The sequence below is a fragment of the Vanessa tameamea genome, chromosome 2, assembly GCF_037043105.1.
Source record: "Vanessa tameamea isolate UH-Manoa-2023 chromosome 2, ilVanTame1 primary haplotype, whole genome shotgun sequence".
Taxonomy (NCBI): domain Eukaryota; kingdom Metazoa; phylum Arthropoda; class Insecta; order Lepidoptera; family Nymphalidae; genus Vanessa; species Vanessa tameamea.
In genome coordinates, this window is record NC_087310.1 from 995,001 (window position 1) to 1,020,492 (window position 25,492).

General features: G+C 38.5%; 1 protein-coding gene across 12 annotated transcripts in view; it reads right to left on the reverse strand.

The window, feature by feature from the left end:
- Obsc (Obscurin) overlaps positions 1-25,492 on the reverse strand; it is a 415,125-nt gene that overhangs the window by 315,567 nt on the left and 74,066 nt on the right. For 8 of the 12 annotated variants that reach the window (XR_010309210.1, XR_010309209.1, XM_064215690.1 and 5 more), the window contains 47 exons: positions 25,134-25,373; positions 24,468-24,609; positions 24,112-24,302; positions 22,967-23,088; positions 22,217-22,352; positions 21,630-21,807; positions 21,264-21,441; positions 20,829-21,019; positions 20,340-20,495; positions 19,909-20,029; positions 19,283-19,443; positions 18,803-18,978; positions 18,274-18,442; positions 17,872-17,990; positions 16,550-17,257; positions 16,326-16,427; positions 15,315-16,133; positions 14,071-14,352; positions 13,510-13,743; positions 12,998-13,187; positions 12,529-12,707; positions 11,860-12,086; positions 11,591-11,766; positions 11,243-11,421; positions 10,815-10,940; positions 10,300-10,457; positions 9,894-10,015; positions 9,428-9,606; positions 9,087-9,283; positions 8,777-8,935; positions 8,412-8,656; positions 8,086-8,211; positions 7,775-7,950; positions 7,008-7,195; positions 6,155-6,651; positions 5,678-5,915; positions 5,316-5,473; positions 5,118-5,242; positions 4,602-4,782; positions 4,385-4,502; positions 3,746-4,221; positions 3,547-3,662; positions 3,213-3,324; positions 2,527-2,665; positions 867-2,289; positions 416-597; positions 74-223 (listed from right to left, as the gene is read on the reverse strand). Coding sequence is in view for 10 of the 12 variants with exons in the window: in XM_064215690.1 (XP_064071760.1) it covers positions 74-223; positions 416-597; positions 867-2,289; positions 2,527-2,665; positions 3,213-3,324; positions 3,547-3,662; positions 3,746-4,221; positions 4,385-4,502; positions 4,602-4,782; positions 5,118-5,242; positions 5,316-5,473; positions 5,678-5,915; positions 6,155-6,651; positions 7,008-7,195; positions 7,775-7,950; positions 8,086-8,211; positions 8,412-8,656; positions 8,777-8,935; positions 9,087-9,283; positions 9,428-9,606; positions 9,894-10,015; positions 10,300-10,457; positions 10,815-10,940; positions 11,243-11,421; positions 11,591-11,766; positions 11,860-12,086; positions 12,529-12,707; positions 12,998-13,187; positions 13,510-13,743; positions 14,071-14,352; positions 15,315-16,133; positions 16,326-16,427; positions 16,550-17,257; positions 17,872-17,990; positions 18,274-18,442; positions 18,803-18,978; positions 19,283-19,443; positions 19,909-20,029; positions 20,340-20,495; positions 20,829-21,019; positions 21,264-21,441; positions 21,630-21,807; positions 22,217-22,352; positions 22,967-23,088; positions 24,112-24,302; positions 24,468-24,609; positions 25,134-25,373 (10,967 nt within the window). In the remaining 2 variants the exon portion in view is untranslated. The remainder of the gene's footprint in view (positions 1-73; positions 224-415; positions 598-866; positions 2,290-2,526; positions 2,666-3,212; positions 3,325-3,546; positions 3,663-3,745; positions 4,222-4,384; positions 4,503-4,601; positions 4,783-5,117; positions 5,243-5,315; positions 5,474-5,677; positions 5,916-6,154; positions 6,652-7,007; positions 7,196-7,774; positions 7,951-8,085; positions 8,212-8,411; positions 8,657-8,776; positions 8,936-9,086; positions 9,284-9,427; positions 9,607-9,893; positions 10,016-10,299; positions 10,458-10,814; positions 10,941-11,242; positions 11,422-11,590; positions 11,767-11,859; positions 12,087-12,528; positions 12,708-12,997; positions 13,188-13,509; positions 13,744-14,070; positions 14,353-15,314; positions 16,134-16,325; positions 16,428-16,549; positions 17,258-17,871; positions 17,991-18,273; positions 18,443-18,802; positions 18,979-19,282; positions 19,444-19,908; positions 20,030-20,339; positions 20,496-20,828; positions 21,020-21,263; positions 21,442-21,629; positions 21,808-22,216; positions 22,353-22,966; positions 23,089-24,111; positions 24,303-24,467; positions 24,610-25,133; positions 25,374-25,492) is intronic. The other 4 variants (XM_064215680.1, XM_026636895.2, XM_064215682.1 and 1 more) reach the window with 4 other exon arrangements.

Below are 25,492 nucleotides of genomic sequence, written 5' to 3' on the forward strand. Positions count from 1 at the left end.
TTTATCATTAAAAATCACAAGGATTTAACACATAGTTCGAGTTAAGTTAGTCTAAATATAGCTAAAGAGAAACCTTTAGTCTGTTGGAGAGGAAGACGGCTCTCTCTCGCTTGCGTTGCGTGAAGTCTGAATGTGCGAGCCAGCGGTGCTCATGGCACTCCTCCGCCGTCGGCCGCTTCAGTGGGACCTTCTTGAACACCAACATCAGGAAGCGGGTCGCCTCCTAGAGACACATTCGTACAGTTACATTCAGACTAACCCACTCCATGTACCAAAATGTTTTGTTTTTTAAATAACTTTGTGTTCACGAAAATTAAAAGAAATACTTATAGGCAACATAGTTACTTAGTACTTTATAGACAAATACCATCTCGAAACTTAAAGTTTTTTAAATTAATTTCTAAATTCTACGAACCTGCGTAATCTCTTTATATAGGTGTTCGAAGCGATACCGAACAAAAGAGATGTTTTGCTTGGTCTCCGCGTCGTCGGTTCCGCGGAAGGGAGATACTCCGGATAACAGAATGTAGGCCAGCACGCCCAGTGACCAGATGTCGGTTTGCGGGTACGCCGCCTCGTCGTTTATAATTTCCGGCGCTGAATAGGAATGAATCTATCTTAGTTAATCCTTATCGAATGTAAAAAAGTAAAAAAAAATACGTTTTTTTTTTAAGGAATAGTAGCTATGCGAAATTATAACAAATTACAAATATTCCTATTAAATTTAAATTTAAAGCTAGTGTTAGGAGTGGGGACGACAGTAGCCCAAGAGGTCAGGATCGATACTGCGACTTTTTGCTTCGCTACTGCGCTAAGCCATTGCGCTATTGAGCTTCAAATTTATTTTAATATATATGTTTTTTTACCTTTGTATTCCAGTTCACCGACTTGTGGTACACTGGTTCCCAGCTTGGTGACTCTGTGAGCTGAACCGAAATCTATCAGTTTAACTTGAATGGACCGGACCGAAGCCATTACCACGTTATCAGGCTGCAAGTCCAGATGGCAGTAACCTCGCCAGTGGAGGTACTGCAGACCATCCAGCGCTTGTGTTATTATCGTAGCTACCATCTGCTCAGAGTAGTCGTGGCGGCTCGAGAGATAAGTTAAAACATCTGCGCCCTGCAGTTTTTCTAGAATCAGGGCCGCAACAGGAGAGCCAGGTATCTGGTAAGCTCCTAATAAATTCGATATTCTTTCGTGCCTTAGTTTTCTTAGGCAATTGAACTCCCTCTGCACTTGGATCTCTGTCTCCGGTCTGACCTCCAGGATCTTCGCCACAACCACGCTGTCGGTCGTTTTATCAACGCCTTTCACGACAATCGAGAACTTTCCTCGCCAAAGTTCTGATATAAAACTGTAACGTTCTGAAAAGTTCTGTGTCGCGTCCCAGTCGATTGGATTATCTTCCGTCGCATAATCTAATTTCGGTCTGTCTTCGTGTAATACGATCTCCTGCCCTGACTCTGTTATTTGCTGTAGATGCCGCATCGCTTTCGTGACTTCAATTTTCGGAGCTCCGGCCTCCTTCGTCTTGATTAGACTCGTTGGTATTCCTTTGTCGCTCCATCCAATTCTGTTGCGAGAAGACAATCTGAACTGGTAACTTGTATCTGGCTCGAGATCTCTAACGACAAAGAACTCATGGTCGATGTTTTCGGCCACTGTATTCCATTCTACACTGTCACCTTTCTTGTACTGGAGGCTGTAGCAAACTACGGGCGAGTTGCCGTCATATTTTGGTTGCTTCCAGCGCAGGAGTACTTCCTTATCTGATATTTCTGTAGCTGTTGGACTGTCTGGTGCGTCTGGATTGGTGGCCTCTACGATTCTTGTTCGTGCGACCGTTTGTCCGACCTTATTCCTAGCTACGACCTTATAGAAACCTATATCATGGTGCATAGCGGGGTCGAACCTGAGGGTAGATCTTCCTTCCTCATCTTCGATAATCTTGATGCGCTGTCCTTCCGCTATGACCATGTCGTTTTTGAACCATTGGATGACTGGTTTGGGATCGCCAACGGCGTAGCAAGAGAGTTGCGTCTGTTCGCCCTCCTGCACCGGGAGCACTTGTGGCTTCTCTCTGAAGAATGGCAGTTGGCCATCCTTCTTGGATTCCATGAATGCCTGCGCCTCTGCGTAGCTGTCGAGTCTCGTACCGAGTTCGTGTCGGAGTCGTCGGATAGTGTAGCTCTCGGAGCCGTAGTTGTTGATCCTCTCGCGTCTTTCATCGTCGATTTCCTCGTCCATAATATCGGTGAAACGTCTTCGTTCGCGGATAATCGGAGTCTGAAAGTATAATGCATAAGTGAAATAAATGTTATTATAAAATAAAAATAACTGAGCTAATGTATTTTTGTTCGATATTAAATGTTTCCTTTCTTTGAGTTATCTGTATATAATGGGTATGTAATGTGTTTTAGACTAATTTAAATATTTGTTAGATAAAGTAGAAAACGACACATCATTCAAATTTTACTGATAGCTTTTAGAAATATTTATTTTTGACTTTGATTTAAATCTTACTCGAGGGTCATATGCGTCTTGTATGCTGAGGCTGTATCCTGGTGAGCGATGGCAGGCCACTTTCATGTACTCGCGAAGCCGAACCGGGAACTGAGTGTCTCTCAGTTGCAACAAATATGTGTCTGGGCCGTTTTGGTAACTGAAAATCAATGAATATAATTGTCATTTTATATACTTAATTTCTAAAATCTATTGTGAAGTTGGATTTTATGTTTTATGGATGCTGTTTTCAATTTATAATAAGCTGTCTTAAAACAAAAAGGCGATTAAGACTAAAAGTAACTGTCTAGGTATGTTGAAATGAAGTTTTGAGTGGCCAATTACTGAAAGCGGCCAGTTACACCTGGTTTTACTCCACTTAAAGTTTATTGCAAAATAAGGACGAAAGAAATTAATCTTTTAAAATATTAATCGGTTAAAACGCATGCATCTTAACTGATAATTGTGGGTTCAAACACAGGCAATGATTTTTCACGTGCTTAATTTGTGCTTAATTTGTGAAGGAAACCTGCATGTGTTAAATCCAATGAAATTCTTGGTTGAAGAAGCAATTTTTTATAATAATAGAATAAAATTATACGTACATGATCTATACATTTTTTAAAAGTGAAAGAGGGAAGAATTCCGGGAATAAAATATTGTAATAAAAAAAGATACGATAAATATTTGTAACTAGCAATACTTACTGGCTCTCCGACTTAGCAGATACCTCCCAGTCGGGATGCTCCCATTGCTTGAATTTGATATCCCAATCTCCAGGTTTCCTTTCGTGGGATGCGCGGTCACGGTCTGGGGTTCCTAGTAAATTGAAATATTTTATGTATTCAAAAATTATTAAATTAAAAATGTAACGTAAAAAAATAATTTAAATGTTTAAAAAATCTGATTTAAGTAGTTTTATATTTAATTATCACTCAATAAAAAATATTGCTATATTTTATGTCCACTTGTTTCTTGTTGTTTTGGCCACTCATTTTGCTAATGCTACTGCGACTACTGCACCAATATTATGTTACATACCTTCGGGAGTGTAAATTTCACCAGGTGGGTAGACCATTTTGGAGGGATGGTCAAAGGCACCACTCAGCGGACGACGACGGAACCATGTGCGGCACTGCGCATTACTCGTCCAGTCTCTGTAGGCAGGATATTGTAATAGTAGAGTAATAAACTCAGTCACTATAGACAGTCAGTCAAAAGGATAGTGAAAACGACCAACCTGTAGAGGTTATAGTAGTTCCTGAGCCTGTCCGTAGTGATGATGTACTCGTTCTCGTAGATCTTGTCTGCCCGCAGCAGCCAGGGGTGCGCCAGCGCCGCGTCGACGTCGAGTCGGTCGTGCCAGCGCACCTGCAGCAGGCGCGAGATGAAGTCCCGGCTCTCAGCGCTGAAGCGAGACCACCAGTCTTCGTCGTGCCACGACCACGAGCCGGCGCGCACGTTGGTCAGCGTCTCGCGGTCATTCGCACCGCGGAAGGGTGAGTGTCCGCTGAGCAGGATGTAGGTGATGATGCCCACACTCCACAAGTCGGACGCGAAGGACACACCTTCACCGTTAGCGACTTCGGGCGACACGAATTCGGGCATGCCATAGTCCAGGGACGCGTACTTGTTCATCTGTATGCGGCGGGACAGGCCGAAGTCGCAAATCTTCAGGAGATCGCTCCCTGCGTGTGAGAGGAGCAGCTCACCGATCTGTAGATATATTTAAATGTTAAGACTTATTACACACTTTTTCTTAAATGCTAGTAGCGTCAATTTTAATTAATAACCTTTAGTTTATGTTTTAAAAAATTACATCCTTGTATTTTATTTCGAAGTACTGTAGTATTGCTTTAGAAATCTTCGCTCTACTCACAGTAAGACCGAGATGGGCGACACTGTTGTCGTGCATGTGCTTGAGTCCTCTCAGAAGCTGTCGCACGTAGCCCGCTACCTCACGTTCCGTGTATCCTTGACTACGAAGCAAGCGGTCTCTGCCCGACGACAAGTTTACATGATTAGTATAGTAGTGGGAAAAATAAATTAAGTACTAACAGTGATCACGCGGCGAGTGTGGCGATGTCGGCACTCACCGGACGAGCTCCCCGCCCGCCGCCAGCTCCGACACGAGCGCCAGCGTGTGGTCGTGCTCGTAGGCGTCGTACAGCCGCACGAGGTGGCGGTCGTTCAGTATGTTCATTATGTCCAGCTCGTTCTTCATGAACGGCTTCAGATCCGAGTGACCGTGCATTATCTTAGCGGCGTAGTTGCGACCTGTCGATTTATAAGAATGAGGCTATGATGTAATTTATTTCATTAATAAAATGTTATTATTGTGAACTAATTATGCCGTTTATACAGGTTCTTTCAAAATATTTACTTTAATAGCTTAGCTCTATTGCTTGTAATCAGTTTGTAGATCCAATAATAATAGATAACTAAAATAAATAATATATGAAAAAAAAAAACATTTTTTTAATAATAGTAATTTGTATTCATACTATCTCTTATGTATAGAATTATTAATATCATCGGGTTTTTTAATGGACTACAATTTATATTTTTCTTAAAGTAGATCTTATATCCTGGCAGAGGTGACGCTTGCTTACCGCTCGTGCGCTCCGCGGCGTGGTAGACGACGCCCTGCACGCCTCGGCCGAGCTCGTCGCCCAGGTCGTAGTAGTCACCGAAGGGTTTCGAGCTCGCCTTAATGCGGGGTGGATATTCTCGAGTCCTACAATACAATGTTCATATAATCAAATGTGATCGGAAATTGAATTCGAGTTTACCTGTAGTTTGAGACCTACCTGGCGGAGTATTCGTGCTCGCTCTCCTCAACGTACAGCATGGCGGAGGCGCTGACAGCGCCCGCCACATTACGTGCAGACACAGAGTATAGACCCTCATCCTTCAGCATCACGTCGCTGATAGTCAGCACCACTGTGTCCGGTTCGATGAAGTGCATCTGAGACGAAATATCAGAGTAAAATAAGTTAATCTTATAAGTCATTTGTGATAAATATTACAAATAAATGTGAAGTCATGTTCAACGAGCGCATTGCAAATTTGCAAAGAATAAAGCGTCAACAAATGCGATTAAGATAAAAATTACATATTATGTAAGAAAGCGTTTTGAAAGCATTAGGACTAGCAAATTTTTTAAGCTCACCTTGATTCTAGAGCTCTGCGCCAGCGGCTGCCAGTCCTTGTACCACTTGATGTCGGGGAAGGGAACACCGGCCACGCGCGCCTCAATGCGCGCCAGGCGCCGCTGCAGCACCACGCACTCCTCGGGACGCTTCAGGAACGTGGGATACTCCGCCAGCTGCAGACGCACTCGCTGGCGCGCCTGTCCGTGCTCGTTGCTGGCCACTGCTTCATACCAGCCCACGTCACGCTCCAGCATCCTAGGTTCATAATTATCATTAAAATATAACGAATATATCGATATAAATTAAATAATATAAAAAAAGAAGCTAATTCTTTGTCTCAAAATAGAAAATTTAGATAATCTCAATCATAGAAAACAACCCGTAGATCCATAGTATTATGACCTAAAATGAGAGTATTTTGTTAAAGTTTTCCAAAATACGTTTCGACGTCTTACCGTAGCTAAATTAATAAGACTCCTTTACGTCATACTCACTTATTGATAAACAGTGTAGCCTGGCCGTTCCTTGTGTAACTCCAATCGTATCGACCGCCAATCTCAATCGGTTCGTCATTGAAGTAGTACGTCATCTTGGGTTTCGGGTAGCCGTAGACGAACCAGAACAAGTTGACATTGTGTCCCTTCACGCCGTACTGCGAGTCGTATTCTTGACGAAGGAACTTAGGGGCCTGAGCGTAGCCGTCGTGAGGAGGTCGCTCGATGTCAAAGTCCCGGGGGAAGTAGGGCGATGTCTCTGGCCTGAAGTCGATCCCGGGTTCGAGGTAGGGCACGAATTTGGGTGGGTCAGGCTCGAGCTTGGCGCGATGGGTGTTGGCGTAGGGCGAGGGGTCGCTAACGCCATACTTGTTTTCGACACGCACGCGGAACTTGTAGTCGCGGAAGGGCTCCAGGTTGCGTATGTCACACACGCACGACCGCAGCCCTGTGCGCGCTGTGAACCAGTCGCCGTCCGGGACTTCGCACATCTCGACCTGGATGTGCCACAACATGTTCAATAATTGGATTCTATAATTCACACACGTTCTTAAAATTTATTACAATAAAGCAAACGTAAAATAAAAAAAATAATAGTTAGACGTAAATATAATAAGAAATAGAAAATAAACCGTCAATAGTGAAACGGCCGCCTAGCGATGTAAAAAGTCGCAGGTTCTATCCTGACGATATTCGTGTCCACTCCTAGCGCAAGCTTTAAGCTTTGGGGACTCCTCCAGAAATAGGAATATTAGTAATCCTTCCCATGAATCATTGCTACAATTCTATTAAAATATTGTTATTGTTTACACTACGAGATTATTTTATAGCTTAAAAATCAATATAAACTGACTTGGTAGGTAACGGGGAATCTCGGTTGATGCGGAATAGATGGCTTCCAGGACAAAGTAAGATGACGGTCAGCCATACGTGAGATGATCGGCTTATCCGTGAGGGGCATTGGCACGCCAGTTTTCTTCATTTTATCAAAATCACTGTATTGTTCTGACATAGGCTTCTTTCCACTTTGAGGCTCCAAAGCTGTAAAAATACATTTCCATATTTTTATACTGGTTTAAAATAATATTTCTCCATTTACCCTATAACACATCAGTAATCTTCCGAGATGTTGCTAATTTAAAAAAAATGAATGATTCATAATGGCTGACTCATAGGACTTGATACATTTTTTAACATTTAACTTTCTAGACAATATTTAATTGCTAAGTAATATTTAAAAAAAAAAACAAAAATAAGATTTGGGTTCATTGAAAGTATCAAGCCGGGATGGCCCAGTGGTTAGAACTCGTACATCTTAACCGATGATTTCGGGTTCAAACCCAGGCAGGCACCACTGAATTTTCATGTGCTTAATTTGTGTTTATAATTCATCTCGTGCTCGGCGGTGAAGGAAAACATCGCGAGGAAATCTGCATGTGTCTAATTTCAAACCACCCGCATTGGAGCAGCGTGGTGGAATATGCTCCACACCTTCTCCTCAAAGGGAGAGGAGGCCTTAGCCCAGCAGTGGGAAATTTACAGGCTGTTAATGTAAAATGTATGAAAGTATCAACTAAAATGACATGATACATTTTCACTAGCTACGTGACCCCTACTCACTGTCGTATATAAGCTGCGCGGTACACGACTCCTCTCCGTGTGGGTTGTAGATCCTACAGCGGTAAGTGGCTACGTCTTCGGGCCCCACGCCACCGATGGTCAGCCGCAGAAGGCCAGTGGTCTCCTGCTCTATACGTATGCGTTCGCTGGGGAACAGCTTGTCGTCGTTGCGGAACCTTAATAAAATGTTACTATTATAGTTACAGAAGAACGTGTAATAAATTTAAATTAAATTATTATTACCATAATATTATTAATTATGATATTATTTAACGTGTTCTAAACTATCTGTTTAGAACAAAATCGCTTACCACTCAACTTCCGGTTCGGGGGTTCCCGTGGCGCAGGCCGTGAACTTGGCACTGAGACCGCGGATCACTTCCGCATCGCCAATCTTCTTCAGGAACGACGGCGGCTCCACCTTCTGTTTACGTCCGCTACAAAGTTGATGATAAATATTATGTTTGTGGCACAAACGATTTTTATTTTAATATATTCTAATATGAAATGTCTAATATGAAATGTTTTCCTTTGATACATGTAGTAACTTCTAACCTCCAAATTATTCGATTTTTCCTTTTTGAAATGAGATTACTTTAGCTCCTCTTACTATCTTCATTTTGAACCCTTTACTTACATCTTATCCACAACTTCCAGCACCGCTTCACAGCTGTCCTCTCCTTCCTTGTTCTTCGCTACACACTTGTACTGTCCCGCGTCGTCCTGCGTGATGTCCCGCACGTACAGGCAGCACGCGTCGCCGTCACGCTTGATAGAGTACTTGTCGGAGGCCTTGAGGGGTGTGCCATTCTTGTACCATGTGATGTCGGGTGCTGGGAGTCCAATAACACGCGCTGGGAACTTGGCGTCGAATGTTGGAAGCTGATCGAGGAAATATTATTATGTAGTTCGTAGGAAAAATAATATGAAATATATCTCTACGCACATTGGTATATTGGTAATTAAATACATTCAATAAATACACTTTGGATATTATCTCACTTGTTGCAAGTCTGTAAACTTCTGAGTGAAGCGCGGCGGTTGGAACACCTTGCGAACGTTGATTTTGCCTTCGGTAGTGTCTTCTCCCAAAGGATTAACTAATTTCACGGAGTATACACCAGCGTCAGGTAGTTCCAGAGAATTGATTTCCATGCCAACCTGGAAATCAATGTTAAAATATAGTTCAAATTAAAATTGGTTAGCGTTGCAGACCCTTTTAGTTTATAACTAATGCTTCAGTCATTGTATACTTTAAAATCTCGCATAAAATACACGTCAAGTGTGATATCAACGATAGCATATAACCCACCTTCTTTCCATCACAAGTGAGAAAGATCCTTTCATTAGGCTTAAGCGGCTCTCCATCCTTGGTCCAAGTGACTTGGGGCACTGGATTTCCAGTGAACGGTGCGCTGATGTTCAACGGCTTGCCCTCCTCACCAGTCACCTCACGTAGACCATGGATAAACTGAGGACGCTCTTGCGGTACAGATGCATCCTCGTGACCTGTTGAATATGAATTATATAGTATATAAAGGATCCTGAAAAATTCAGATCGAACATATGTACCTATTAAATATATTTTTATCATATGTCGTATAATAAATTATCTTTTGACAAGAATTACGATTAAATAGCGTCTGTACTGACCGGCTACACTGAGTTCGGCCTCGCAGGCGCTCTGGCCCTTCTCGTTGATAGCGAGCACGCCGTAGCGGCCCGCGTCGGGCGCGCTGGCCTCGCTCAGCAGCAGCGCGTGCGAGCCGTCCGGCTGACTTATCACGCGCACGCGCTGCCCGTCCGGGACCACCTCCTTGCCGTTGTGTGTCCTGAGGGCAAATACATTTATGCATACATGTAATATTCGATCATCATGTTATGTAAGTGTGTATCGATATATTGACTGAAAATCACATTGTTTTCATTTTTGTTATATTTCTATAATTAATTCATTAATTAATATTTTAAGATTATGTTTAAACGTTGTTCCCATTCAATTAATTATTTACACAAAACTTCGCTTTGATTGTTTCACTAATATATAGGATTTCACAATATCGTTCAATAAGTCAGAAATTGTTTTATATCAATCAAAAGGGACATTCATAAACATTACCATTTGATAGTAGGCGGTGGATGTCCGATCACCTTGACTTCAAGCTTTACAGGAAAACCTTCTATGACTTTAGCAGGCTGCAGCTCTGCAATGAATGCTGGCTTACGTTCTTTTTGACCCACCTAGAATATACCAAACATTACAATGTATTATAATAATAAAAGCAGGAAACTTGTTCAAAATCCCAATAGAATAAATCTGAGTTATTTTTCAAACATAGTCATTATTGATAAAAAAATATGGTGTAAGATATTACAAGATCATATTATGTGGTCTCTGATTATTTGTTTATTAAAATAAAGTATGTTATTAAAGTCTTGTATTCAATTCTATGAAATTGTCTAACATTATTCAATAAATTATATAAAAATTTGGTTGACATAATGTTTAAGAACGGTAGAGTCACCTCGACTTTAGCCTTGGAAGCGACCTCGCCCAGTCTGTTAGTGACGACGAGTGAGTATACACCGGCATCTTCGGGACGGCAGCTGTCGATGCTGAGTCCCACCACGCCACCTGGCTGATTGATGAAGTTAACAGCCTGGCTCGGCCGAACAGGGACACCTTGGAAGTTAACGAATCCAATGTAAGAATCTATGTAAAGGTAATGAGTATCTTAGTAATTTACGAGCTCTGATTTGTTTTAGTACACACATAGGCACAAAGAAAACAAGAGAACATGTTTTGTGAGATAGAGTTAGATGATACTGAAACATAAACTATCTGAAGTTACATTAGCATTGTGGTGTCCGTCTATGCATTTGTGCTCCAATTATAAAGCAGAAAGTCTATGGCTCGTTTGACGACACCATAAGTTAGGTAGTTTTTAGTTTATTTTATTAATATATATTGCATGAGTATATATTTTGTATTTTGAATGGTGTATTTAAACCGTATTTTCAACTCGCAAAGAGTACTTACCATCCTTGAACCACTTGACCTCAGGTGCGGGGAATGCCATGACTCTGGCCTCAAGCTGCACGGGTTGACCTACGACCACTTTAACATCCTCCAACTCTTGACTGAATGAAGGTTTACGGGGTGTTGCTGGAAAACAAAAACGTATTTATAGGCGAGGCAATACTTTTGTATACACATTGTGAATGATATCTAGGTTCTTATATTTTGTTTTATTTGACTAAATGTATTAGTAGAAATGGATTCCAAGATTCCAGGAACAGAATTTTAAATGAGTTTTAACTAACTTGGGCTTAAATATTGCACACTTTACTGTGCTGTTGACAAACACAGATGGAATCTTGTTTTTAAAACTTTTCTTGATTTATTTAACTTATTTTTCTCAATTCGATAGTTTCTCGTCCCAAGTGTTGTAGGATTCATCAACTCACGGTTAACGGCCACAGCGCAAATGGCCATATGTTCTCCACTGGGGTTGTTGATGACCAGCTTGTAGGCGCCGCAGTCCGCAGGGGTAACGTGTTCGATGGTTAGCTTGACAGTGCCGTCGGGCAGTACTGTTTGCTTCACATGTGAATCGTCCGGCGAAAGCTCTACGCCATCTTTTAACCTATAGATCACGTAGATATTTAATATAAAGATTTTTTAAAATTTTCAACAAATGTCAACTAAATCAAGAAAATATTATGTTTACATATACATATCATTATTTCGTTGTAGAATTAGTGCATAAGTCGTATCTTCTTTAGTAAACCTTTAAGTATATTATAAAAACGTACCATTTCGCGGTAGGTATGGGACTACCATCGACTTTGGCCTTCAGTTCCAAAGGCTCCCCTTCGTCCACATCCTTTTGCCGGTCCAGCTTGTGCGAGAAGCCCGGTGGGATCTGAGCGAGGGAGATCATCGCCTCACACTCCGCCTCGCCAGAGACACTCATTGCACGGACAGTGTACTGTTAAAAAAAGTTTATTGCCAATTTTACGAACAAATATTGATTAATTATTTATTATTGTTATGAAATTTCAATTTCAAAAACAATATTAACCTTGCCAGCATCACTAGCTCCAAAGTGCTTTATTTCCAGTTCGCTGTCCACCTGTCCGCCCACCTCAGTAGTGATGGTGTGTCGGTCGTCGTTGACCACCTCCTTGCCATTGAGGAACCATTTCACCTGGGGTTTGGGTACGCCATCGCACCGCACTCTGAGCGTACAGTCATCGTAATCCTTTACGATCTGCTTCTGGATTGGACGCACGAATGCTGGCTTGTCAGCTGTAATAAAAGTCAAAATATTTTTAATACAAGTAGACCGTTACAAGTAGTTTTAAACATCAAGTCTTAACAGTATTACATCTATACTAATGTGAAAGTAACTGTCTGTTTGTTTGTGTGTTACACTTTAACCAAACCATCGAACTGATTTTGATGAAATTTTATGTCGTCAGGTGTGACGACCAACCCCTAGAATGCAAGCGTAGCCGCGGGCGACAACGAATACCAATGTTCGGAATGCAGATTATCTCCAGAGATTCAGCGATAGATTCGATGAAAGTAATTAAAATTCAAACAATCTTGTACAGAATAAAAGAGCCTTTTACATAATGGTTACAGTATGGTTTACCTTTTAGTTTAGGAAACTTATAATAATTTTGCTAAATTATTGCGTCGGAAACTTTGTCTTTATAAAAATGCAATGATAATGATTAGTACTAACTATGCACATTAAGTTTAGCCTGCTGGGTGGTTTCTCCGATTTCGTTAGTGGCGGTGACGGTGTATTGACCGGCGTCCTCCAGTCCAACGTTCTTTATTACCAGTTTGAAAGTTTCTGCCTCACGGTCTTCAATGATTTCGTGGCGTGTTGAAGGCTGAATGACATAGCCATCTTTACTCCTAAAAAAGTAAGATAGACACATCTATTTAATACTGTTTTTTATTTAATACGATAACATACTAGAAATTGTTACGAACTTCTGTTACTAAAAAAAAAGTTATCTTTCTTGTCTTCTCTCTCTCAGAGCTCTCAAACGATAAATTAATTAGCTAATTTGTCACACAAAATTATTCTTAATTTTCTTTTAACAATTAAAAATAATATACCTCAAACAGTGAACTCTCTTTGAAACCCGTCAAAATTAGAACTAGAAACGATACTCTGCAGTGTCCTACATCAAATGACTCACCACTTGACCTCAGCGACGGGATTCGCCCGAATTTTGGTGATAAAAGTAATCTCCTCGAAGGGCACAATGGTGATATCCTTCAAAGGTTCAACTTCAGGTCGTAAAAGAATATCCAGGCGTGCGGAACTCTCGCTTAGGCCGTACTTATTTTTAGCTTGTACGGTGTATATACCCGTATCTGTGTGGCGACCTGGAAGCATAAAATGTTATATTTAAAATATATCGGGATAAAATTATGATATTATGTGGTACTCTTATTATTATTATTATATTAGACCAATGTTAATTAAGATGAGTTTTATAATGTGAGATTAATTACCGTTTACGGTAAACATAAAGAAAATATAAGTATTTTAAGGCTTTAATCCCTTCACCATGAAAGGTATAATATCGAATGGTATCCAGCCATAAAAACTCATTTCGTATACTCGAGTACAATTGATACGTATGCTATCAAATTAAGAACGCTATTAGATGTAAATTTATTTTCATCCATTGGCTAAAAAACTTACCGGTTGGTATGTGCAGTGTGAAGGTGCACTCCTTTATGCCATGGTCAAGCTCCTTACTTTCTTCATTGACAACGAGGGTCGCATCCGGAGTCAGTTCCTTGCCGTTAAGCAGCCAGGCCACGTGCGGTAGTGGATCCGCCGTGCACACTGCCTTCAGCGTCACGGGTTCTCGCTGCATCACGCGTTGTGCCTCCAAGGGAGCGGTGAAGATGGGCTTGCGTAGGTCCGCCACGGCTAAGAGAGTTACGTCGGTTTTAATGTCTTAGTGTTTATAATTATCACTGGATGACGTTAACATAAGGATACTTAATACGTTTTAGGAAACAATTATATTTTACAGTTTTCATTTTAATTCGTAAAGCCATGATGTACTTCAGAAAGTAAGACTTTTGTTTAGCCATCTTAAATAAAAGTGATCGTGTAAAAAAATCATGGTGTTCAAAATATAGTTTGCATTACTTGCACTTTATTTCAAGTTTATTACTAGTTTGAACTTATCACCACGACAATCATCAACACCATCACCAGAGAATATTTATTTTAAACTGTTTCAATACTCACGCGAAACTGTTAGCTCAGCCTGTAGTGTCTGCTTGCCAAGATCATTAATAACTTCGCACTGCCAATTGCCTGCATCTTTCAAATCCACAGTGTCGATCTCCAGTTTATAGAGATCACCAATATTTGTAATGTGGACTCTATCATTAGGTTTCACTTCCTGACCATCGTGAAGCCAGCGGATAGTTGGCTTCGGGGTACCAGAGGCTTCGACCGTGTACACCATGGGCAGAGATTCGTAAGTGTGTCCATCCTTCATGCTGCTCTCTTTAAGTTTGGGGGGTGCTGTAAGATAATATGTCCAGTAAGATTGCTAGAATTAATGGTACATCAGTTTTTGATTGTTACGAACTTTTATATTATGTGTACAATACAGCGGAATGTAGGATTTTTGAATTGGTACTTATAAGTTAGTCTGCAAATGGAAGATATAGAAGAATATTTGAAATCAAAATCTTTGGGAGGTTGGATTATATTTATTATGTGGGGGTAAAAATAATATAAAAGTAATACAATCATAATATATAAGAAAATAACGCTAATGTACATAATATTGAAGCCTTAAGTATAACTCAAAATATATACAATTTTTAATAATACTTTCGGCGGTATATATACAGCAGTTATTGCAGCTTAATTTAAACGCCTTGAACTTACCTGTGAGTAAATTGTTTTGTTTTATTTGAATAGTGTGATGTATTGTGTGATTACGTACCATTTTTGTTGCCAGAGCATTATGATTTATACACTAAGACTCACAAAAGCGTAAATGCCATGCACGCAAACTATCTTTTATAATATAGTATGTACCTTAATTTTGAAGTCGCTGTAGATTAACATCTTCGACGGAGTGGGACCCAAGTATTAGTATGCCAGAAGGAAATGTTATTACGCATGCGTGCTAAAACAAACATACGACAGAACATTAGTACAGACAAAGTAGAGATTTGCTACGGTAACATTGAAAAATCGGATATTTTCTTATGAAAGAGCCAAACTTGTTGAATATAATGGTAATATTTACTTTAAAGTGACTATAAAAATGATGTTAGGGCAAATTAAGGAAGAAAATATCAGATAGACAAAGAAAGCGGTTGCTTTGATTTTAAGTCAATATTTAATTAAAAGCAACATGTAGAAGATGTTATGTTTCCGGACGAACACAGCGTAGCGTTACTTTAATTATCATTTCAGCCGCGCGCGTCAATATTTCCTCTCACAGTAAATTGTATTGACTTGACTATTACCTTTTTCATCTTCCTTGTTAATTATATCGTCTAAAATGCTCCTTTGTCTCTGGCTGCGTCTTAAAAGCTCTTCAATGTCACCATCGGCTTCCTCTTCGACACTAAATAAACCAGCGCTAGTGTTTTTCCTTCTCTCTACAGTTGTTTCCGCCTCATTTTTTGTTATATTATCAATATATTTACTAGGACTTAAAACTAGTTCTTCTATAATGCGATTTTTAACATCGTTTATTTTGTTTTCGACTTGTTTGAATTCGTTTTCGTCAAATTCTTTCGAAATGTGAATGAGTTTCTCTGTGATATCGTTTTCAAATATTTTATGGCTTTTCTCTTTCAATATTACGGTTTCCTCGTCACCTTTATGTGTTAAGTAATCTTCTTTGAAAGAAGATTGCCGCACATACGAGTCTTTGCTAAAAACTTTTCTAGTCTCGTCTATATCAAAGATAGACTTTGAGAGATCTTCTATAGAAATTTCGCGTGAGAGTGAGTCGTTGTGCCAGCTCATTTCATCCTCGGACATCGACATAATAGATACTGTTCTGTTGCCTAATGGTCTACTATGCCTAGAGTTAGTTTCTACATCGGAATCAGTCTGTGGTTCCTCGATAATACCATACGTACCTCTTCTAATATGCTCTGGTATTGTATAATGTCCTATTTCAGACAGATAGTAACTGTGACTAGCAATTTCTTCAACTTCTAAAGAAGTTGTATGTGGCGTGTTAGGTTTGATAATTTTTCTATCACATTCATCATCCTCATCATAATACACAGCACTCGAAGTCATTTTGTGTATAGTGCGCGTTTCGGCTGGACCTACCAGTTAAAATATTATTACATCGAAATTTCGAAACAGATCTATGTTTAGATTGTATCGATCATGCAATGATTTACGCATGGTTATGTTTGTATTTTTAAAATAAATATAGCAATTTAGTAGGATAGTTAGAAATTCTACTGACAGAGAAGTTAAAAATGGGAAGAAAAGGCGTTAAGCTTCGTACTGACCTGTGATAATGGCGCCCTGAGATCGAGAGCTGCTCACTTTAGACACAATAATTGAACCATCATCGCCCGACTTGAACGTTGTTACTGTTTCAAAAACTCGGCCTAAACATGACAAATCACACTTGGATGTTAAAAATAACACAAGGGCATGCAACACTGTGAAAAACGTGAGTTTGCGTCTAGAAGCTGTTTGCGAGTCGAGAAGCTCAAAGCGCGTTTTTTACCTTCACTTTCACCACTCAAAGGCTCTTCAATAAGGGATTGTTTTTTAATGGACTTGCGTTTCGCGGATTTCAACTCATCGGCGATTAGTACTTCTTCAATTACTTCCGGCTTAGTGGTACCTTTGTTACCCTTTTGTGTTTCAGCTTGAACCTCTTCAACAACGGGTTTTTTAAGTTGCTCGTTATGGTTTTCATCCCAAACTTTGATCTCGGCAGTTTCTGGCTCTGTTACGGATTTATTTGCTTTTTTTGATTTCGTCTCAATCTCATCTATTTTTACAGATTTGATTTTTCCATCGTCGCTTGCATCATCCCAGAATGACTTTTCCTCTATTTGTTCTGTTATCTGTTCTTTAGCTTTTTTTGGTGTTGATTTAATATCATCTATTTTGACAGATTTAGTTTGTCCGTCGTCGTTTACATCATCCCAGAATGACTTTTCTTCTATTTCTTCAGGTTGAGTAAGAGACTTCTCTGGTTTATCTGGCGGGGATTGTTCAACCTGTTCAATTGTCACAGTTTTGGCTATAGCATCGATTTCATCGACCAAAGATTTCTCTTCCACTTTTTCAGGTTTTGTTTTTTCCTTTTTAGCCGTTTTCTTTGTATCTTCTATATCGTCTATTTGCTGTTTCTTTACATTGCTGTCGTCCTCTATTTCATTTTCAATTAAGCTTTCTTTTTTGAATCTCGAATGAACTTCTTTAGCTATCGAACACAATGAAAAATGATGACAATAAGGATTAATCAAGGTGAGATTAAAAATAAGTGCTTGGATGCTTTGTGCAAAATGTGGTTCACACGAGAACATTCAGGTCCAGTGAATGTTTCGATTATAAGTCTATTCTACGTAATTCCCGTTAAATGGGGACATAATAAAGTATGTAAAACTAAAACGTGCAATGCAGTAGTCATCTAATTTACCAATTAACTACGTTAATATAAACTACAACTGTACCTATTTCTCAAATTCGTGGCTATCACGAGCCGTATTAGTTGTTTGGTCGATTCGATGACGGGCGTGTAACTTATACTTTACCAGACTGTTGTTGTGTTTGTGTGAAAAGTCTTATGAAAGCTGGAACTGTGTCTATATAATATATACTATTATATCTATGAATACTAAGGGTAATTTAAGTTCGGCTTATAAATTTACTATAAGGTTATCCAAATAATAATTTAAATTGAAGAAATTTAAATTGTTATGAAACATCATAAGTATATTTTTACGCCAAAGTATTTTCTATTAAAAAATTACGAGCGTTCTTTTAAATATCTTTCATTTATCAAGAGTTGCGTGCATGTGTCTTTGGGGTACTTACTGTGCACGGTAACAGTGCTCTTGCAGGCCACGCTGCCCATCTCGTTGTCTGCACGCACCTCGTATTCGCCACCGTCTTCTTCCTTGACCAGCGTTACCGTAAGGAAGTAATTCTCTAGCCTAAGGATAACAATATATTACGAATATTAATTTATTTAGGTTTAAATAGACAAATTCAAGCGCATAAGATGTTCTTTAGATTATTCTCTTGACCATCATTATCGGTGAGTATCATACAAATGTTTCGATGAAATGAAACTTTTTTGTAAATATTAACTTATAACATATTATAAATTTTTTTTTTTAACTTTTTACTATATTTTTGAAAATTCGTCCTAAAATTAATTTAACGTTTAACCTAAATTACAAAATAATTTTGTTTTTCATAGAAATTCCTACTAACCTTTGGGTATCCCTCTCAATCTTAATCCTGGCATCTGTAGTCACCTCCTTTCCATCCTTGTACCACTTGATCTTGGGCTCGGGGCAGCCTTCCACTTCGACTTCTAACTTCAGTGTCTGTCCAACGTCCACAGTCATGTCTACCAAGCTCTTTGTAATGCGGGGCTTTCCTGATCAGAACAAATCGAAGTGTTTTAAATTACGCTCTTAACAAATAATTTCTTAGGGACAACTCATTATTCTAATGGTCAGGGAAAAACACATGGAGGCTGATCGATCATCAATACACGTTTTTAAATATAATTTGAACAAAATAATAGGTTCAATGATTTTTTAATATCATGTGATAAGCAGTTTCATATAAGATAAGATTATGTTGTTACTAGTAAACTTTTACTTTTAAAATAACAATTAAAATTACAATTTAATATTCTAACTTTATTCATAGACATATAGAATGCCTATACATTTCAGTTGGTCTCCTGGTCTGACCAAAGGACGTAGCAAACAAGAAAAATAATAAAACTCACTATTGACAGTGAAAGTAGCCTGACAGGAGTCCTCTCCCAATTCGTTGGAAACTTTGCAGGTGTACTGCCCGGACAATTCAGCTGTGACCTCTTTGAGGATCAGCTTGTGCGTGCTGCCGTTGTCCAAACGCGTGTACACAGACTTCTTTTCCGTAATCTCCACATCACCTAAGTACCTATTGTGTGTATATACGAGTGTGTTAATAAAAACATGGGAGTCGATAAATTCGATTTATTCTAATTTATTTATTATTCGATATTCTTATGCTTAGAGAATCTGACAATTGACTGATTCGACAGATTGCATACGTACTGCTTGTAATGTAATTTTGAATTAATTCCTTCTGTACTATAATTTGATTTAAATTAATCAACACAATTATATAAATAACTTCGAAATCAAATAAGAAAAAATAAAGTTAAGAAAAACATTATTTGCACGAAGGATTGATCAAATGTTTATATGTAGAGCAAAGTCACCATTTGACGTTGGGTTGAGGGTACGCGTCGACGTCTACGGTGAATTCAACGTTGACATCGCCTTCTGCGGCGGTGGTGTCGCGCAGGCGCTGAGTGAAGCTGGGCGCGCGTCGCACGTTCAGCACGCACGAGTCGCTCGCACTGCCGTGCACGTTGCGGATCTGTTGCGGTTTCATCAGTTTATATTATTTATGTTTGAAATTGTTATACGTAACTGAAAGTATTTATAACGGGCAGTATTTTATCTCACACAATACTATTCCATTTTGTTCAAAATAATATAATTTTCAAAATATTAAGTGTACATCAAAATGTATCTAAATTAACGCCATTAACACTAAATAAAACCATAACGAGTGTATATGACAACATATATAATTTACAATTAAATGTTGTCTATTTAAACTAAATGAAATTAGAACAAGATGTTACAATCTGAAGTGAGCTGCAGAGCGTCTGCAAGGACACTATAACTGTGCACGACTTGTACAAACAGGCTTGTAAAGATACACAAATGTAACTCCTAAATTGATTTTTATAATAAAATATTTTATTTCACGGCCATGACGATGAACAATATGGTGTGATAATAGTCTATAATTAGTACCAATACTTATTTCGCTAACCTCGCATGAGTATTCCCCTGAATCTGCGCGCGCAGCCGAAGTAATAACCAACTTGTGAGCTTCGCCGGATGATGTGATCTTGATTGCCGAGGACTCCTTTAGCTCGGTCTTGTTTTTGTACCTGAAATAATTTTAAGTAAATAACTAGTCATAGGTATACCCTAATTGAAATAATTTATAATAATATTATAGGGGGAACAAGTATCAATCGTGGCTGTATAACACCCAAAAACTTTCATCTTAGCATTCCTTAGGAATATCGCTGAATCCGCTCATTATTGAGATACAGATTTATAATATTATTTATTAATTATTATAAAAGATTTATATAACAAGTACTTATTTTTAAACTGTTCATTCAGATTACACGATCAGATATCCATTAACTTAATAGAACGATGTTGTGAGAGCAATTCCAGTGTAGTACTCACCAAGTAACGGTGGGTGCGGGGTCACCCTCTGCGTGCACCTCGAATGTGACGCTGTCGGTCTCCCCACACGACCGCTCCCCGCCGAGCATCTGCAGTATCTTGGGTGGTGACGTCACATGCCACTGCCAGAAGTCTGAGCACTGGTTCACCTCATTCCTGGTGTCGTTTAAATTATACTTAGGACTCGTTTTTTTTTTTTACATTTCGTTGTTCTAGGATTATTTATTAGTTAGTAGGTTAGAAGGAATTGACGAAGGAAATTTCCTTGATGTTGTTCAAATAATTAGCCAAATTTATGACATCATTAAAATTATACATGTATACAGTTTTTCTAATTTTAATGATCTAAAATAATAATTAAAATTGGCTAAAGGGTTTTTTTTTTATTAATTTTATACTTTTGTAAGTACTTGGTTCTGCTATTTTTTAATAATTTAAAAAACATTCTGTTTTATGATAAAAGGGTGTTCATTATAACTTCCAACTCACTTAGCAACCACAGAATAAGATCCAGTATCGGTTAACTTGGTGTCCTTAATAATGATTTTATAGATCTCCTCAGATTCTTTTACGATGGTGATCCTCTCAGAGGATTTGATCTCCACGCCATCCTTGTAGAAGCTGACATCTGGTGACGGAGAGCCTTCTACTTCGATAATTACTTCATGAGTGGATCCGGCCTAAGGGAAGTATTTTTCGTTATTAAAAAGGGTCACCAATTATTTTATGATACAATTTGATTGACCGTGTATCAAAAACAATCTTTTGCAAATTTGTTGAAATTATAAGACTGAAAATAAATTTATATATTATACCAGAATTGTCATGATGCTTTGATGGTTTCTACAATAACATTAACATGTAATTAAAGAGCATTATGCAGAGATTGACTGTAAGACATTCTAATAGTTCTTCATTATTTACCATGCAGGTCTGGTTCTCTATCTTCTTCTTGATTTTCGGCGGAGCTTTGACAATGAGGTTCATAATGGTAGTATCCTCGCCAAGATCGTTAGATGCGGTTACATGATACTCGCCAGCGTCCGCTGACGTTACGTTCTTTATAACCAGCGACATGCTTTCGTCGTCTTCGTGGAGGAATCTGGAAAAAAATATTTATTGTTATTTTTCTTGATTTTATAACCTATTTATTCTTTTGAGTACTATTAAACAGATATGCTTATCTATCGTTTTTGGTTGTGTAATGAATGAAACCAAAAAATATAATTAGTACTAATACACTAAGCACGCATTGTACAATTTAATTTTTTTTTAAGTTTTCCAACTTACTTATGTCTAGTGTCTGCTTCCACCACCTTGCCATCGTGTTTGAAGACGACGGTAGGTTTGGGGTAGCCCTTGCAAACAAGTTCTAGCATTGCTGAACCTCCACTAGAAACGATGGCCTCACGATGTTCAATCACTAGTTGCGGCTTTGTGGGTTCACGGTGTAAGAAGTTCACAGCTCCTGAAGTTAAAGGAGTATAAAGTCGTTGACATTTTGTAACCTATATTACTGTCAAAAGCACTAGGCCAAATTCTTTCATTATTCCTATTGGGCAGAAACCCCGTCTACTCTGAAGGAGGAGATTACGGGCCTATTCCACGATGCTGCTCCAATTGTGTTATGTGGATGTAATTTTTACAGAATTCAACGTCGAGCTCGAGATGAATTGTAAACAGTAATGAATACATGAAAACAATATTATGAATACTTGCTTGGTTTTGTTCCTTTGTTAAGATCCACGTGTTGGAAACACTAGGCCAAATAGCCTATCTCAGACATCTACATAACGGAATAAAATTTGTTTACACAACTACAAAATATTATCAAGGATATTTCCTTGCCAATTATTATCAAGGATATGTTTAAATACCTTGTACAGTGAGCTCGGCAGAGCAGGATATGTTTCCAGTGCTAGTTTTGGCCACACACGTGTAAAGGCCGGCATCCTCCGGCTTAACATGCTGGAACACCAGTGCCAACGAGTCCTCATCGTCTTCAAGCAGCACCTGATATAAGATATTGAGAGTTTCATAGTATTGTTACTATTTTCATTGAATGTAAAGGCTGGATACGCATTATCATTACCATATCAGATACCAAAAAAAATAGAAATTGCGTGGAAAAACTAAAATAAAGATTTCATAATAAGTACTAGGACGTGTACGTCGAGTCGTCGTCGAGTACGTCGTCGTACGAGTAAGCACGTTTTATTGTTTTAATAAAAATATAGTCTTTTTACATATTATATATAATATTTTTTGTGATAGCATTGTAACCTAGCCCAGGCCAAGACGTGACTTGTCAATGTTGCGCGTCCGGGACGCGCAGTTACACAATTCACGAGCGCAAGAACAGTCAAGTATAATTATAAATTAATGTCATTGTTGTGAAAAACAATCTGCCTGATAATAATTGAATAAGTTTCATAAATGGATTGCTTATTTATAAGATAAAATAATATTTTCGCCCAAAGGTATGTCAATTTCTGTTTATGAAAGCCTTTAATTGAAATTACAATCTCAACGGGAAAGACGACTTAACGTATACTGTCTTACAAAATCATGCCTTGTACGATATACTGAAATTTATTTGAATGAGATGTTTTAGAATGTATACAAACCTTGAACCTCTCCTCAGGGTCGAAATCCACCCCATCCTTTTTCCAAGTGAAGCTGGCCTTCTCTCCCTTCGCCAGCAGGCCTTCTCCGCCCGGAGGCAGTTCACCGAATATATTCTTATCGTCTGAAACAGACGTCATTTTTAAACAAATAAAGTTTAGTACTTTAAAACAACTCGTATAACCGCATCACATTCGCAGATAACAAAATAACATTTAAATCATCCCGTGCGGCACCAATTTAGCCGCAATTATATATAGATCGTAACTATCTCATAAACAAACATTGGATACGGTCCAAACATCCTTGCAAGATCTGTGTTACGAGACATATGTATGTCAGTCATGTAATAACGGGCGCCTACGAATATTATCAAATTATTTTGATATAGCGACAACTTTCGAACGACAGATTGTTCGTGTAATCTGAGTATTAAACTGTACACGACCGTTTGAGATTTGGAAACAACTTTCAAGGTCAAGGTTTAAGTATTAAAGTATTCTAAGGATTTGGAAGCAAACATTTAATGCTATTGTGACTTTACAAGGTTCAGATTTCGGTACATAAGTTTTGACAGTGATGTGGTTCATGAAAAAAATATATTTCTTCCGAAATCATACTCTTATGTAAGATATTTGTTAGGTTAGGTCGTTATATGGCGATTGTAGTGAGATTTTTAATCAAGAAACGAAATAAATAATTTAAACCAAAGACGAGTTATAAACAAAATGCATATTTTGTTTTAATCCACAAATGCAATAGTAATAATTTCCTCTTCTTTAATTCATCATGAGTAAATCACTGAACAACATAAAGTACTAGATTTACATTAAAAAAAATTGACGCGGACGTGACGTTATGAAGAGTAATCTAGTTATTCCTCAATATAAATTACTGGCAATATTATTTACTTTTAATTTCCTAGTTAATTCTATAGGAAGTGACTAATTGAAGAAGAAATTCCATCAAATTATATATCTTTTACAGTACCAAAACTTGTCTGGCAATTTGGTTCAGAAAATTAATTTCTTACTGTATAATTTGGAATAAATTGTGAGACTAACAAATTTTTAACAATATAGACTTGCTCTTTGAGGACACCGAAATGTTAATGCACGTGTTGTTACCCTGAACATTACGAACTTACCGACAACAGTAACGAGAGCCTCGGAGGTGACCTCGCCATATTCATTGATGGCTCGGCATGAGTAACGGCCAGCGTCTTGGGCGAGCACGTCGGCGATCACCAGCTCGTAGCAGCCGCGCTCGGCGCGCGTACGTACGATGTTCACTCGTTCTTCAGTCGAAGACGTCACGATTTCTTTACCGTCACGGTAGCTGATTAAATTAAAAAAAAAATTGTAAATTTTAACTGATTTTTCTTTTTTATTTAACCTTTGTCAGATAATTTAAATAATGCTCTACACAATTTCAATATAGTAAATTTCTGAGTATGTATGTGAGTAATGTATGTATGTAAGTACGTAATAATGCTATACTTACAATTTCACCTCAGGGTTAGGGTTGCCTTTGACTTTGACCATAAAGCGAAGGTAGGTGTTCATCATTATTTCAGTATCCTTGAGCGCTACTACAAAGTAAGGCGCATTTAGAGCATTCCTTTGTTTTCTCTCCTCTGGAGTCACTATATAATATTGAAAAAATGTATTAGTAGGCAATATAAAATAGTTAATTTCCCTGCACTAGATTTTTCCTTCAAATAAATGTAATTAATTATTATAACAAAAGTACGACACAATTACATGCATACTTCTAAACAGATACGCTAGCTAGTTCAGCGGCGAAAACAGGAAAATTATACAGAGAGATAGAGCCTAATTTGTTATACGATTTACGATGATTTAATTGATGGTAGCTGGAGTCATGCGTTATTGTGATCAAATCTAAGTATTGCTTCCTTAACCAAAAATATTTCATTTAATTTTTTATTTGAATATGTGGGGTGTTGATTTTTATTACGTATGGTTATATTACTAGTTATACTAAAAAGTATAAAATCAAAAAAGAAAAATCGCTAGGTAAAAAAATTACGATAACTTTGTATATTCAGTTTTACCATCTGGTCAAAAGAAAATATACGTACTAGATATTTGAAACCAAACGTAATTTAAAATCAACGCACCAAATCAATCAAGAAAGAGAACTTACACTCATGGACCACTAACTGAGCGGTGCAATGTGCGTTGCCCTTTACGTTTTCCGCCCTAGCGGTATACACGCCCGAGTCGTCTTCCCTGCAGTGCAGCACTTCGAGGCGGTACCGGCCCTCCCTCTCCTCCATCACAACTCGATCCATGAGTCGATCGCTGAACGGCTTGTTGTCTTTCAGCCACGTCACTTTAGCTTCTGCTTCCTGCAGCGCGCATTCGAAGATTGCGTTTTCTCCAGCTGGGAATCCAAACTACTGTTACGCGGAGAATTCTTACGAGACAAATTCGACATTATTGTGGAATTTATGTCCGTAAAAATTCTTAAGCAGGAACATAGAAGCGTTAGCACGATGTGAG